The sequence below is a fragment of the Homalodisca vitripennis genome, chromosome 1 (assembly GCF_021130785.1).
Source record: "Homalodisca vitripennis isolate AUS2020 chromosome 1, UT_GWSS_2.1, whole genome shotgun sequence".
NCBI lineage: Eukaryota > Metazoa > Arthropoda > Insecta > Hemiptera > Cicadellidae > Homalodisca > Homalodisca vitripennis.
In genome coordinates, this window is record NC_060207.1 from 232630675 (window position 1) to 232644722 (window position 14048).

Consider the following 14048-nt stretch of genomic DNA (forward strand, 5'->3'; position numbering starts at 1 on the left):
CCGCGCTGATGTCAACGAAAGAAAAACATCCCTCGAGATAGTACCTATCAGTAAAATATCAAATTCTGGAGGGGCTGATCAGAAATATAAATTGAATTGTAATGGAAAGGCAATTATGTACCGTGCAAAAAACTAAAATAATCATGTGATGCCGCGCGGCCTGCCGTAGTCGGGATTCTCGAGAAAGATAAGATAATAGCGACAACAATACCGATCGCAATACCTGGAAATGCTTGTTGATTGATGGCATGTTAGTTCTGTTACTCAACTACACCGTTTTATAACGTTCTAAGTTCATTGAAAAAAGTTCAAGCGTTGGGGGCATATAACGGAATCTTTGAATCATTTGATATACGGCAGCCGATCAAAATAAATATGGTGTAAATTATAATAATTAGGGCGAGCAGGAAAAGTGTTGGCAGGGTGTAGGGCTAACTGATGTGGTAAATTATTTCTAGGGAGTGTATTTACGGTAAAACCGTAATTTAATAATTTCTGGAAAGGTCAGGAGTGCACAGGTAAAATGGTGAATTGAAAAGTACAAATTAATTCAGTCCAATATTGGTAATGTTATCAGTTTTGATTTAACTGTGTAAATATCTATGTCCACGTTGAAACAAAGACAATTATTTATTTGTAGAAATTAATAAATTAAATTAAAACGCCGTGCAGCATTTTTTTACATGGAACATTAAATTAGTAATTTTTTGATAAAACTTAAAAAGTAATTATTTAAATTTAAATAAGGAATATAGATTCATTTTACATTTATATCATTTCGTTGCCTCGATTTTAAAATAATTAGTAAATGTGTCCTTTAAACGTACCTTAGAATTATTATATTTAAATTAGACTCAGAATTTTTTTCTGATAGAATTCTTTTAGGTTGACGCAGTTTTCAAAATTATTTTGGCTATGCTCAATTGCATGTCCAGTCTCAGAATATGGTGAACAATATTTAACCAACGATTAGTCATTCTTACTCTTAAAAGAGTGACTGCTTTACCAATATAATCTTTGGGGCAAAATTCACAGGTACACACTTAGAAGTCTACTAAAGTCAAGGCGTTTACTTCTGGCGCTTGGAATCCACTTCGGATACAAGGGGTATAACAAAAAATCCTAAATTCTGGGTGTGACTTTGTTAGAATAGACCTATATTTGTGCTACTAATAATATTTCTCTTAAAACCTTATGTCTACTTTGTGGGTCATCCGATTTGATGTTTTTCTCTGTACCCTGTGTACTAGTTTTCGAAGGTAGCTTTTCTGTACACCTATATAAACATCCAGACTCACTATTTGGCTTTTAAAGAAGTGACTTTTTCAAAAACTTCCGCTACCAGTATGGAAGGAGTACAACTAAAGTAGTGATGCTGCATTGAGAACTAAGAAAAACAAAATCAGAGACTTACCTGATCCAGTTAGATTAGACAGCTGATCACTGGAACTGCAGGGAATAGCATTGCAAGGCCGAGACTCTGACTTGCCCTGGTTGGTCTCCAAGCAGAAGCTTAGCCAGGAGCCAGAGTCGGAACAGCTGACGTGTCTGGTCTGCACGCCGAGGCCACAGGTCACACTGCACTTGGACCACTCACTCCAAGCATATTCTACAACATGATCTTTTTTGTAGAACTGATCCTACTTGTTGAGAATAGCAAAACCGAGGCTCTGACTTGCCCTGGTTGGTCTCCAAGCAGAAGCTTAGCCAGGAGCCTAGTCGGAACAGCTGACGTGTCTGGTCTGCACGCCGAGGCCACAGGTCACACTGCACTTGGACCACTCACTCCACGTATTCTACTCTTTACAACACGATCCCTACTTGTAGAACATTGAATGGCCGAGACTGACTTGCCCTTGGTTGGTCTCCAAGCAGAAGCTTAGCCAGGAGCCTGAGTCGGAACAGCTGACGTGTCTGGTCTGCACGCCGAGGACCACAGGTCACACTGCACACTGCACTGGGACCACTCACTCCACGCGTACTCTACAACACGATCCCTACTTGTAGAACATTGAATGGCCGAGACTCTGACTTGCCCTGGTTGGTCTCCAAGCAGAAGCTTAGCCAGGAGCCTGAGTCGGAACAGCTGATGTGTCTGGTCTGCACGCCGAGGCCACAGGTCACACTTGGTCTTTGGTCTGTCTATTGCCAATATAGTCATTCTGTGTTGTGAAATCACAGAGTGGGAGAAAAGTTTGACGTTGTTTCAGTTTTAATTGAGCCAATGTTAAGAATTCCTGCTATCAAAATTCTAAATCTAATTTCGATAAGAACACCAAATCAGCGTGTTGGGGCTAAATTCGATCACAATGGATTTAATGCTTTACATTTATCCTGAGATTTTTACAGGGCAGAGTACTATTCCTAGGAATGTAATATTGAACTAACCAAAAAAGGCGAGTGAAAAGAAGACCAAGTACTCCCCAGCTGAGAAGAAGAATCCCTGAAAAAAATGTTGTCTTAATATTTTTTTTAAACAGAACTTTTTTCCATAATTTTTCTAAAGAAATCTGGCCTCCTAAGTTTACCACAGAGCCAAGTGTTCAATTTATTTATTCGGGAATTGAAAGGGAGGCAGAAAGTAAATATTATTTTTGGAAACTTTATAAATTAAGTTTGATTAAACTAAGGTGTAAATTAAGATTGTTTTAAGAACTGATATAACTCAAATAAAACTATATTACTATTAATTTCAAGTTTTTCTGTACTACGAACAAAAAACACGAGAGTAAGGTCTCTAGCCTACATGGCAGTGTTTATGAAGAGTGTTCAGAGGTTACCAAATTGTGTACGTTAAGTATAAACGAAATGGGTCTTAGGATTGATCCTTGAGGAACTCCAAAATTAACCTCAGCAAGTTTCGAACATCTGTATATTAGAAGTCTAGCCACCTCAGTATCTTGTTTGCAAATATATGGGTTGCAAGCCCTCGATCAGTTTGGAATGCTAAAGCCTAAATAAGGCCCTTTAACACACCAACCGTCCTTTGCCCTCCTCCGACAACTTGAGATACAAAAGCCAACAACGCATCACCAGTAGATCGGTCCCTGACAAAGCCAAACTACTTGTCTGTTAAAATATTATTTGAAGACAGGCAGGGTAATAATCTGTGTAAAACACTACTGCCAATATTTTTTTATTGATACTTGCGATTTGTGAAATTGGTCGGTAATAATCCAGTAATATTCTGTCCCCACCCTTAAATACCGGTGTAACAAAACTAGTTTTAACAACTGGAAAAGTGACTTTAAAGGAAAGAAGAAATAATAATAATAGTTGATATAGGTTTACAAATTGAGTTTGCGCAAGCCTTCTGTAATTTGATTGAATTGTCATCAGCACCACTAGAAGCTTTGTTTTTTTAGCATTTCTTTTTAGCATTTACAACTTTAGCCTCACTTAGATGATCCAACGAGATGGGATCTTCTATTCTATCAAAAGGATTATCAACATTAAGAGAATGATCCAACCTGTTCTTAAATTAATCCCAAATTAATGCAAAATAGATGTTCATAGAGGTCTTCGAAACAAGATAAGCAATAACACATTTCTTGTTTATAAGTTGCTATTTCACCATTTGTATCTAAAGAAACAATATTATGGGCATTAATTTTGATGTATTTTATTTTTTTAATTTCCATACATTTTTGCTTTTATTTGACGATTGTGACATTATATATAGATGTAAAATAGTTAGTTTTAGTCCGATTAATTACTTTGGAGTATATTTAACTATATTTTTATTATGGTCTTTTTATACTGACTGCTACTAGTTTTTAACTGTTCATGTAAATATTTCAATGTATGCAATTTTAATGTTACTAATTAATTATTTATCCTGAAATTTCCGACTTTGTCTCCTAGGTTAAACTGAGTCAAGTGACAATTTAAAACGTTCATAAAAGAATTGAATGCTCGTTCACTAGAGTGCAATCATCTGTAATGTCCCAAGGACTAATTCTAGTTAGGATTGATTTAAAAACAGTTTAGAGTAGGCAAATTATTGGATGTTAAACAGCGCCCAGTATAAGAAGATGATACGAACTCTTTTACGTGGCCCTCCGAGACAGAGATAAGGCGAGAGAAATGGTCTGATAACCCGGTACCGAAGACTTCATCATTTGTCATCGTCAACAATGAAAGTCATGACCCAGTCCAGCAGTGATTGGGGACCCATAGCAGGATCCACTCGAGTTGTGGAATTTACAACCTGTTTGAAGTTGATGGAGACAAGCAGGTCCTGAATCTCAATTTGTGTAGTTAAATAAAACCAACCAATCATTACTATTATCTCCAGCAATTATGGAGTTCAATCATTTATAAAGAACACATTTTTTAAACTGGACAATTTTCCCGACAATATTTTTAAGATTGCTACTCGGGGAATAATACAAACCAAAAATATCAATCCTTAAAGAAAGTCCTAAATAGAATTTAGGACCTGCTATTTCAAAGTTTAGTGCCTCAGCAGTGGAATGTAGTTCAATAACTTAATATTTAGTTTGACTTTTACAGTATCCAAGAACTCCGCCTGATTTATGATGTACTCAACTATAACTGGTAACCAAGGTGTAGCCATTAAAATCCATATTACCTGTTTCATGACTTTCAAACCAGGCTCTGTTATTATTAGAACTGGAGGGTCCTCCTCATTTTAAAATAAAACCTCAAGAAAATCAGCTTATCCCCTTATGCACTGAATATTAAGATGTAAGACCTTAATTTCCAGTCATTTTCGTATCATACAAACTAACAGTATTTGAGCTATCAATGTCTGTAGCTTATACATGTCCTTGGTCTTGGATATGTTTTCTAAAGAACGTGAATGTACAATTACAGGAATGTTACAGGAACCGCCCACGCTTCTTTTCAAGCTTAGATCAACTTCACCGGTAGTGACCTTGGTGCAGAGCAGTGGTGGAACCAAACATGGTGCACCATGTTAAGTCCTAGACAGGAAAAATTCTCACGCTGCTGACCCACTGCATTAATCCTCAATACGTCTTCAGCAGTAATAAAAGTCTCCACAGCGACTTCTGTCTCAACTTAACGTACGGAAGCGCATCGATGAAAAGGCGAAGGGGGAAGTCCACCGAAGACTGGAGGTGCAATGATGAACTTCAAGAAGGTGACGAGCGTACGACATCAAGGGATCCACCACTCTCAGAGGAACCGAAGACTCTTCACCGTGATCATCCATAAATGAGATGTACTATTGTGGCTCCACAAGCCCCAAAGAAGATACTGCTCTCAGAATTCAAGTGAACAGAATATCTTCCCCGTCCTGTTAAGGTGGAGACCGTTCCGAGTAAAGTATTCACGTCGAAGACCAGCAATGAACCAACTCGAAACAGTTTTCTGCAAGTAAATCCAGTGTTCTGTTTGCACGCTTCAATTCTGGATTAATATACCAACTCTGCGACAGTTGTGTCGGTGTGGTAGAGAAACCACTACCCAGTTTGTGTGTGAGTTACCTCTAACAAACTTCACTAGTTGATCCGTCAGCACTGCAGACGGTTCTTGAGTTCAGAGTTTCTTGACGAACACCTTGACAAATCGTTGTACCTGAAATAGAACAGCAGTATCCTTTTTGTATTTTCATGGACGTGTATTTTGATGTTTTGCAAACAAAGACTGAAGTGGCATTTGCATTAGTACAAACAAAATCATTTGTACTACTTGGTGAGTTCTCTTCTAAGCATTGCCAGATTCCCTTAGCACGGCTGTCCACAAAGACATAGATAATATTATTTTCCACATTGGAGATGTGATCATCCAGATAGTTTCCTTTACAGCTTTGTGCTATATCCTGATTCTTACTTTGCTTGCAATGATTCTCTTGTACCGTTAGTTAGTTCCATTTTATATAATGCAACATTTCACTACCTAGTTAGCCAGTACAACTTAATATTATTTTTTTATCCAATGTTCCGGAACTAGATTATCGACGGACTAACTACCTAATTGGCACGCGTATGAATATTTTATTGTAACCCTTCGTAGCAGCCCAACCACGTGACCGACTTCACCTCGCGCGCTATGTCCGTAAAATTTATATATTTGTATTATTAAATTAGCCCTTTTATGCCAAACATATAAAAATGAATGTAACGTAAAGTAAAGTTGTAAATAGTAAAGTAACTTACCCTTGAAGATCTTTTATTTGCTTGATTGAAATGGATACAAGTTGTGGCGTCGTCCTTCTGACGAGCACGTTGTCGTGATAAGTTTTTTTGTCTCATTAAATGGCTAATACCGTCGCGAATTTGTTTTAGGCGAGCTCACGTATTATTTGAGTAGATGGCTAACCACTTTCATAACTTCTACTCCTCTTCTAGTAACTACCGACTAGAAATAACCCTTCTTAGACTACAGCTTCAATGTCTCGTGCCAAGACGCCGACGCCCGGGTTGTGAGTCTAAATATTGCGAAGGGAAGTAAAATCTTAAAGTTTTATAAAGTAAAATATCGTAGGCATAATTCCATAGAACATTGGATATTTTAGGCCCACCTATAAGATATACATTTTTAGTTATTGTACTCTAATTGGCAGCAACGTGGCAAGGCATACATTTAATTTACCAACTAAAAGTGGTGCTTGTAAGTTTCATTAATTAAATTGAACTTATAAATAAACTTTGCAATTCGAGTATTTATTACTACGACCTCAGAAGTCTCCACCCCCATGTGTTATCGTCATTCGGTACACTCTTTTTTCCTTGCTTCAGTTCGTGTGAGATGATGTTTTTATAGAAATAATGAACTTTTTATAAATCTTAAGATAATGCTATTTATATGTGTAAGAGAAAAATTTAAAATGCTTTTTAGTTCAGAATAAGTTTGCATAGTACGAAAATGTGGTTAATCAAGATTTAGTTAATAAGATTCTTGTGTATATCCAGAATAAAGAACCATGCTTAATAAGTATGTATAGAATGAAAGTAATATTGAAATTCTGATATCGTAGCACGCATAATAAAGGCTATACTTATGATTAACAATATAAGTAGGTCATGTAACCGCATACAGTATTTAATTTTATTTGGCTACGTAAAACTTTTAGTAATCAAGTTCTGCTGCAACCCTCATTGAAGACTGGAGGCATTCAGGACGAAACTCTCTGAATTTTTATCTCTTACCTGATAGGTACTTCCTTACTGATAGAAAGACGTTTTTGTCCATCGTCGATATCATAAATATCTCCATTCCACTTCCTCCAAATAAATCTGACCTAGCATATGCTTTTGCAGTGTTTTAATTTCCAAACAATATCACTGCTTACAAAAAACATGCTCTTTATTATTATATTTTCTTGTAATTTTAGCTTTACTACTGCCTTATTATTTTTAAGCTACTATATAAAATAATTAACTAAAAAAGAATGTAGTAAAATATTTCCATAAATTTGTTGTTGTTCCTACGTAAGAATGTTTTATGTATATATTTTAGTAATTACTATGGTTTTTTTTGTTAACAGTTTTAAACTATTAAAAAATAATTACACAGGAGTATTCATAAAAATTAAAATCTTATTAGTATATTGTCTGGCCGTTGTTTTTTTCTCTCTATAAACCAAGCAAAAGGTAGTGTAAAAATATTTTTTACATTGTACCTGTTCCTTTCTTTTTGGATTTGATTACTTAATTTAAAAACACTCCAACAATAATGCATTTTTATTTCTGTGAGACCTTTCGTTTTCAAACAAAACGTAATCTTACTCACATAACTGAAATAGGGTCCGACGTTGTTTTCTTTGAAAACGAAAGGCCTCACAGAAATAAAATTGAATTATTTTTGGAGTGTTTGTTTTTAAATTAAGAAATATTGTTTACTTAATTTTTGTGTCTTTTATTGTTTTAGTGATCTTTGCTATGAGTAATTACAAATAAGTAACCAAATTACTAATTAATTTTAAAAACAAACACACACTCAAATAACAATACAACTTTTGTTTGTATGAGTACTTTTGTTTTTAAATAAATATAAACAGACCCACAACTGAAGTTTTTTACTGTGAGTCTGATGATGATTTCTGTGAAAACAAAAGACCTCGTACAAAAAAAAATTATATTATCGGAGTGTTTGTTTTTAAATTTGTAAAATGTCCAATACGAAAGGATCTTTTAAAATGTAACCAAATTATTGCACACAATCCCTTTAGTTTTTTACATGAAACAGATAGAAGAGACTTTGGACTTTAAGCCGACACGTTTTAAAACATAAATATATAGGAAGTGGATGTTGTACAACTATTGCTGGTAGTAAGCTGAGTTGGATGATGTTGAGAGCCTGCAACGTGCTATTTAATATTAATAGACATTACTATTCATATTACAAAGCCATTTGTGTGTGCCCTCCCTAGTTCACCGAAACTGCAATGAAACCTACCTTAATGAACACAAATTTGAATGTTCCACGTTGCAAAATACCTCCAGAAAGATTTCATCTGTAAACTTTTAGTTTTACCTCAGCGAAGCCTGTTACGAGTTTCGCGGTGTAGCATACTTCTACCTTGAAAGGTGAAAGAAACTCTTTATTTCTTTATTTGTTTGTAAATTAAACAAATAAACATGGAGAACATAATGAACATAACTAGAACATAATTAGATGATGCATTATTATCATTATTGGAAACAGATTACAAGGAAAGGAAACAATCTAATTTTAATCATTAATTTAAAAAAAGTAATTCTTCAGTATCCTTCATAGACAATAGCCACTTTTTAAGCTGTTTTTAGAAAAATATTAATTGAAAACTGACTTTAAATGCTGCGGTAACAGATTAAAAAGTTTTGGTGCTAAAAAAAATAAACGTGTTTGTGAAGAAAGTATTTGAAGATTTTGGTACTAATAAGTCTTCTGCATTAATACCAAAACAGAACTGCAGTCTTGCAGTTTATATGCAGTCTTCTGCATATAAAGAACTAATGGAGCTGTAACTTACGACCTACGTATTTACTCACCGTACTTCTCGAGAGATGAGTCAGAACCGCTCCCCTCACTCATATCCTCATCATCATCCTGCCATATCTCATTATCTTCTTTCGAGTACCATACATCCTTCGGCTCCGTCCTGTGAACATAAATGACGGTTGAATCGTGTCCTTGATTCTTTTTATTTTTATCCAAGCATGTAACAACTATGGATAAGACCGAACAATCTTTTTCTTGTTGTATGTGTTTGTGGACAGTCAAAGACTAATACGTGTATAAAACCACACAAAATACGAAGCTCCAATTCTTATTAATGTTAAGTATTACTTCCTCTTTTCATGACTTCCTCATTTTTAATTTTTTTTTTCATAAATAATTTAAAATTTTGACAGTTGTAATTTGCATAAAAGTAAGTTACTGGTAAGTAAGTAAGTTATTGGTTGTGCATTTGGATAATCAATCTTATAGAGTATCCCATAAAACAGAAAAAATGTTGCACTTTTGGTTCTAATTGACGGAACATCTTAAAAAACATTTTAAAAGTCAAGTACTCCACTATATCTTTTAAACCCTCCATATAACTGATTGGTACTACATTAAGAATAGAATAGAATGTACTTATTTATATAAAGTAATTGCAGTCCATAAAAATAAATTTATCTGGTAAACAATTTACAATTACTCTTAAAATTAATACTACAATTTATTAAACTATACAACAATATCACAAACTATTATAATTGAAAAATATAAAAACTATATAAAAGTTGAAATGCAGTTCCAATGTATAATTACTTAAATAAAAACATACGGCCTCAAAGGCAAAGCCGGTGTAGACGTTCCTTCTCCAATATTAATCATTCTGCGCAAGAAAGAATTTTTATTTAACCACATAAAAACCTTACTAATTAGGATGAAATTGAGGCAATACAACTTCAAAAAACTTAGCACGCTTAAAATATTTTTGTTTTACTTAGGATGTAGTTAAAAAGTTTGATATTTGTATATTAATAAGGAGAATAATATAATTTATTTTCAAAAGCCGAAAGTTTTTTGTAAACAACTTAGTATTTGTACGACTTGGAATGCTTTTCGGAATAATATTCTAATATCATTCTAGAGCAAAAAAAAAAAAAAAAAAATTTTTGTACACATTGAAAAATTTGACTTGGGTACTTCCAAACGTTCTTTGTACCTAAATGTTTTGGTAACTTATTTAATAAATTCAAATTCCCACTTTTTATGTAAAAAAATTTCAATAATTTATAAACAAACATGTATTTTAGGGAGAGAATTCTTAAATGTACAAATAAAGGCCAAGATGGGTCAAATTTACTTTTTTGTTTAATTAATCTAATAATTTATTTGCTGCGTAAAAATGGTTTCAAATTGCTGTCAAGAGTCCCACTCCAACAGAAAATACCATAATTCAATGTACTGTTTACTAATGAAAAATACATACATTCTTAAGACATCTTCCGTGTACATGTTAAAAAAATAGAAAATTCTTAGTGGATTGTTTAATATAGTGAACTTTTTTTTCCTTTTTCAATATGTTTCTTCCAATTTACCTCCCTGTCTTTACCAGCTTGTGACCCAATTACACATCTATTATCAAAATGCGTATTTTAAACAAACAGTCCATACATTTATAAATAAATAGCATAAAATAGTATAAAATATCATTATAAAATGGTTGTTCACTTCTTAAATTGAAATTTATGTATTAGCTTTTTCCGGACTTTAAAGCATACTGCTTCGAAACCACCATTGAATGGCGTTAATGTCTAAATTAATAGCTTGCTCTATTTCAGTGTAGCTATTCTTTACGTAACACAAAACTGTATAGTCCGCAAAAGATGTTAATTTTCTTTTTCATTTTCTATTACAAAGATCATTAATGTAAATTAAAAAAGAATTGAGGTCTTTTTCGTTTAAGGGCCAGCACCTTACAAACATGCTATACTTGACTGACAGTGCATTTAATAGTTTTTTTTTGTGTTATTAGTAGGGCAGTAGTCCAGGTACTACTTCTAGTATAAACTCGTCTTATCTTATCAGTGATAAACGCGCGCCTCTTATCTTTTGCCTGTAATGAAACCTGCGTTAGTTCTGTCTGAGTTTTGTGTGTAAAGCGTGGTGAGTTGATCTGGGCTTGGACTTTGCAAGCTCGAGTTAATTTTGTTTCTAAAAGAGCAAGCAGCGCGAAGCGCTGCGCAGCGGGCAAGCATCGCGTGATCTGAGTTTTGAATAGGCAAGCTAAGGGTCTTTTGTGCTGGCCCTTAAACGAAAAAGACCCAAGAATTGCTCCTAAAACTGACCCTTTACATTTTGTAGCTTTATATAAAAATGTACAAATGTCTAAAGAGAAGATAAATACAAACATCACTAAATGTAAGAAATTTCATACTAACTATGATAAATCACAGAGACATAAAATAATTCACAGTTCTTGTTGTTTGGTCTTAACAAATTTCTTGCTGCTGTGCTTTCAACCCCAATCGGAGTTGCAAGCACAAACTTTGCAATTACAATACTAATAGAATGGCCTGGATGCTTCAATTACGAATTAAGTTTTTCGTAACTCAATTTCATCCCTTTAATTACTACAACGCAAAAATTTAAAGTTTAAAAAATTTTAGCACCTTTATATGCCAATTCTTCAACATTATTTTGCCGAAAAAAGTAACTATTTTGGATACTATGTTCCCGAAAATTTGTACTTTTTATTACAAATGCCTTTGCTTGGCTTTCACAAACTGAAGTTTGCGATAATTGTAACCATCGAAATTACTCATAAACCTCCAGTATAAACAAATTCCATATTTAACCATTTCTGAGTTTCAACAAAATGTAACTTTATTATGGAATGATACCAATTTTTATATGTGGATAAATAAGAGTCAACTGTAGCCTAATATTCACTATTTCAAAAAGCTTACTGTGTGAATGTCGTTAGTATTTTATCAACGATTAGTTCCTTGTTAAATATTTGTATTTTTTCAGGGAATTTAAACTGTCGTAGTTAGATTTAAACAACATGAAAATAGAAACATAACCTCTAAAAACTGTCAAATACCTATCAAAGAGAGCATATGGAGATGGAAATTAGGGATTGAAGTAGCAAGTTTGCGTATCCTGTGTTTAAACATGACAGATTCCTTGTTCAAACACATGTAACTACACACCCACAAACCCATGTGATCCCACACCTGTTTGTGGGAAATTATCTTCAATGTAATACCAAGAATCCGTAAACTTTGTCCATTGCTTGGATGAAAATACACGAGACTTGTTATCAGTAAATACAAGATAAAAAGATTACAGGCGAGATAAAATGCAAGTTAAAGGATGTCGGACAACAAAATTGAATTTTTTATCAGTATAAATATTCGTTACTGGTCTGATAAAGTAGAGCAAATACCATAAAAGCCTAAATTTTTACCTCATCAACAGAAAATTATTTCTGTATATAAAACTTGAAACTCGGTACATAGGTATAACTTTGTCCAATAAATAACACAAATTATTTGGGAAATGTCAAATTTCAAATGACAGCAAAGTTGCTATTATTCCAACAATTTACATTAGTCTTATGAGCAAAAAAGATGGCAACGAGTAATAAGTTAGCAACACACCAGATGAAGATACATTGTTGGATTGGTTTAGCATGAATTTCGCTACATTTTGTCAGGTTTAGATTATTAATACTTATCTTAGCTATATAAGTATTAATATTCCACGTCAAAGATCGAAACTAAAGTAATTTAAATAAATTTCTCTGTTGCTTCGTCATATGAGCTTTAATACTCCTTGGCGAAAATGACATTGAAAACATGAATGGTTATTTTTAATAAATTGCACTAGATACCGATATCTATTTAAACTACCAGTTTAATTTTATTTAATCACGGATGTTTTCTGTAGCATTAGCTACATAGGCGAATTAAAATTTAATTACTAAATTTGTATTAAAGAAAGTAGGTACGACAAATATTTTAGAATTTAAGTAGTTTGGTCAAAACATAGGTAGAATGTAATGTAATGTAAATTCTCAATAGGGGGTCCGCGAATAGTATATTAAGACAGCGGTTTATCTGGATGTTGATTTTGATAACGGGATACAATAGGGGTTGTTCAGTTGACAATTAATTTCTCTAGCCTTGTAATTTAATAGTCGGACGCCAATCAAGAGCGTCGGTGATGAGATAGTTTGTTTAGGGAAGGGGTCGGTATAAAAATCCCTGACATGCAAATCTTGGCGTGTTTGAGTGTTTTGCGAATTTAATTTTAGTGATTTTTCGGTCCTAATTTCTTCTATAAGTCTGCGCGAGATTTTGCATACGTAGCTCTTTAGAAGTCGAATTACGATTTTCATATGGGTACTTTGTTGTCAACTAATTTTAGCTCTTGAAATCACAAATAAATTAAGTTTTCAAGATAGAACATGTTGTTACAAGTATTGTTAAAGTAAAATTTTCAATTTTAATGTCAGTTAAAGGTTACTTGCAATAGAAGTTTACTGTACAGCAGTCAGAATAAATGTAATACATTAATATATAAAGTTTGCAGTAATATTTTTTTGATGAAATACAGTCAAATTACAGTTTTAACTTTGAATATGTACAAACAGTAATAGTTAGTGAAACACGGTGCATGAATAATTTGACAGTGAGTTTTTATTACAGTTTTATTTAGCCTCACTTATAATAAAGAAAAGCAAATTTTTATTTTTAACTGAATTTGAAATTTTTATTTTCTTTGCATTTTATAAGAAAGTTAAATTTTTATCTCGATATAATCAAGAAGTTAACTTAATTTAATTTAATTCTATGTTAAACAAGAACATCACCTTCTTGGGAAAACCTTTACAAGACAATTAGATTTAATTTGGGTATTAAATATAAAAATTTAACTTGTATAACATTATTTTCTTGAAAATCGATTTTAACTTTAAAGTTTATTAATAAACAATTTTTAAAGTAATTCGAGAAGGTATTCTCCCGTTTACATACTAAAAACTGCATACATAATTTATTTGATTTTAAACGAGAAAACCCTTTTTTAAGAAAACTTTTAGAAGACAAGTAGATTTAATTTGGCTATTAAATCTA

The 14048-nt window shown here is 33.2% G+C and overlaps 1 protein-coding gene across 3 annotated transcripts in view; it reads right to left on the reverse strand.

Annotated features, from left to right (window-relative positions):
* The window catches only part of LOC124353141, a 176819-nt gene that overhangs the window by 33215 nt on the left and 129556 nt on the right, over window positions 1-14048 (reverse strand). For all 3 annotated transcript variants that reach the window (XM_046803004.1, XM_046803002.1, XM_046803003.1), the window contains exons 8-9: window positions 8964-9073; window positions 1415-1609 (exon numbers count right to left, since the gene is read on the reverse strand). In XM_046803004.1, the coding sequence (XP_046658960.1) occupies window positions 1415-1609; window positions 8964-9073 (305 nt within the window). The remainder of the gene's footprint in view (window positions 1-1414; window positions 1610-8963; window positions 9074-14048) is intronic.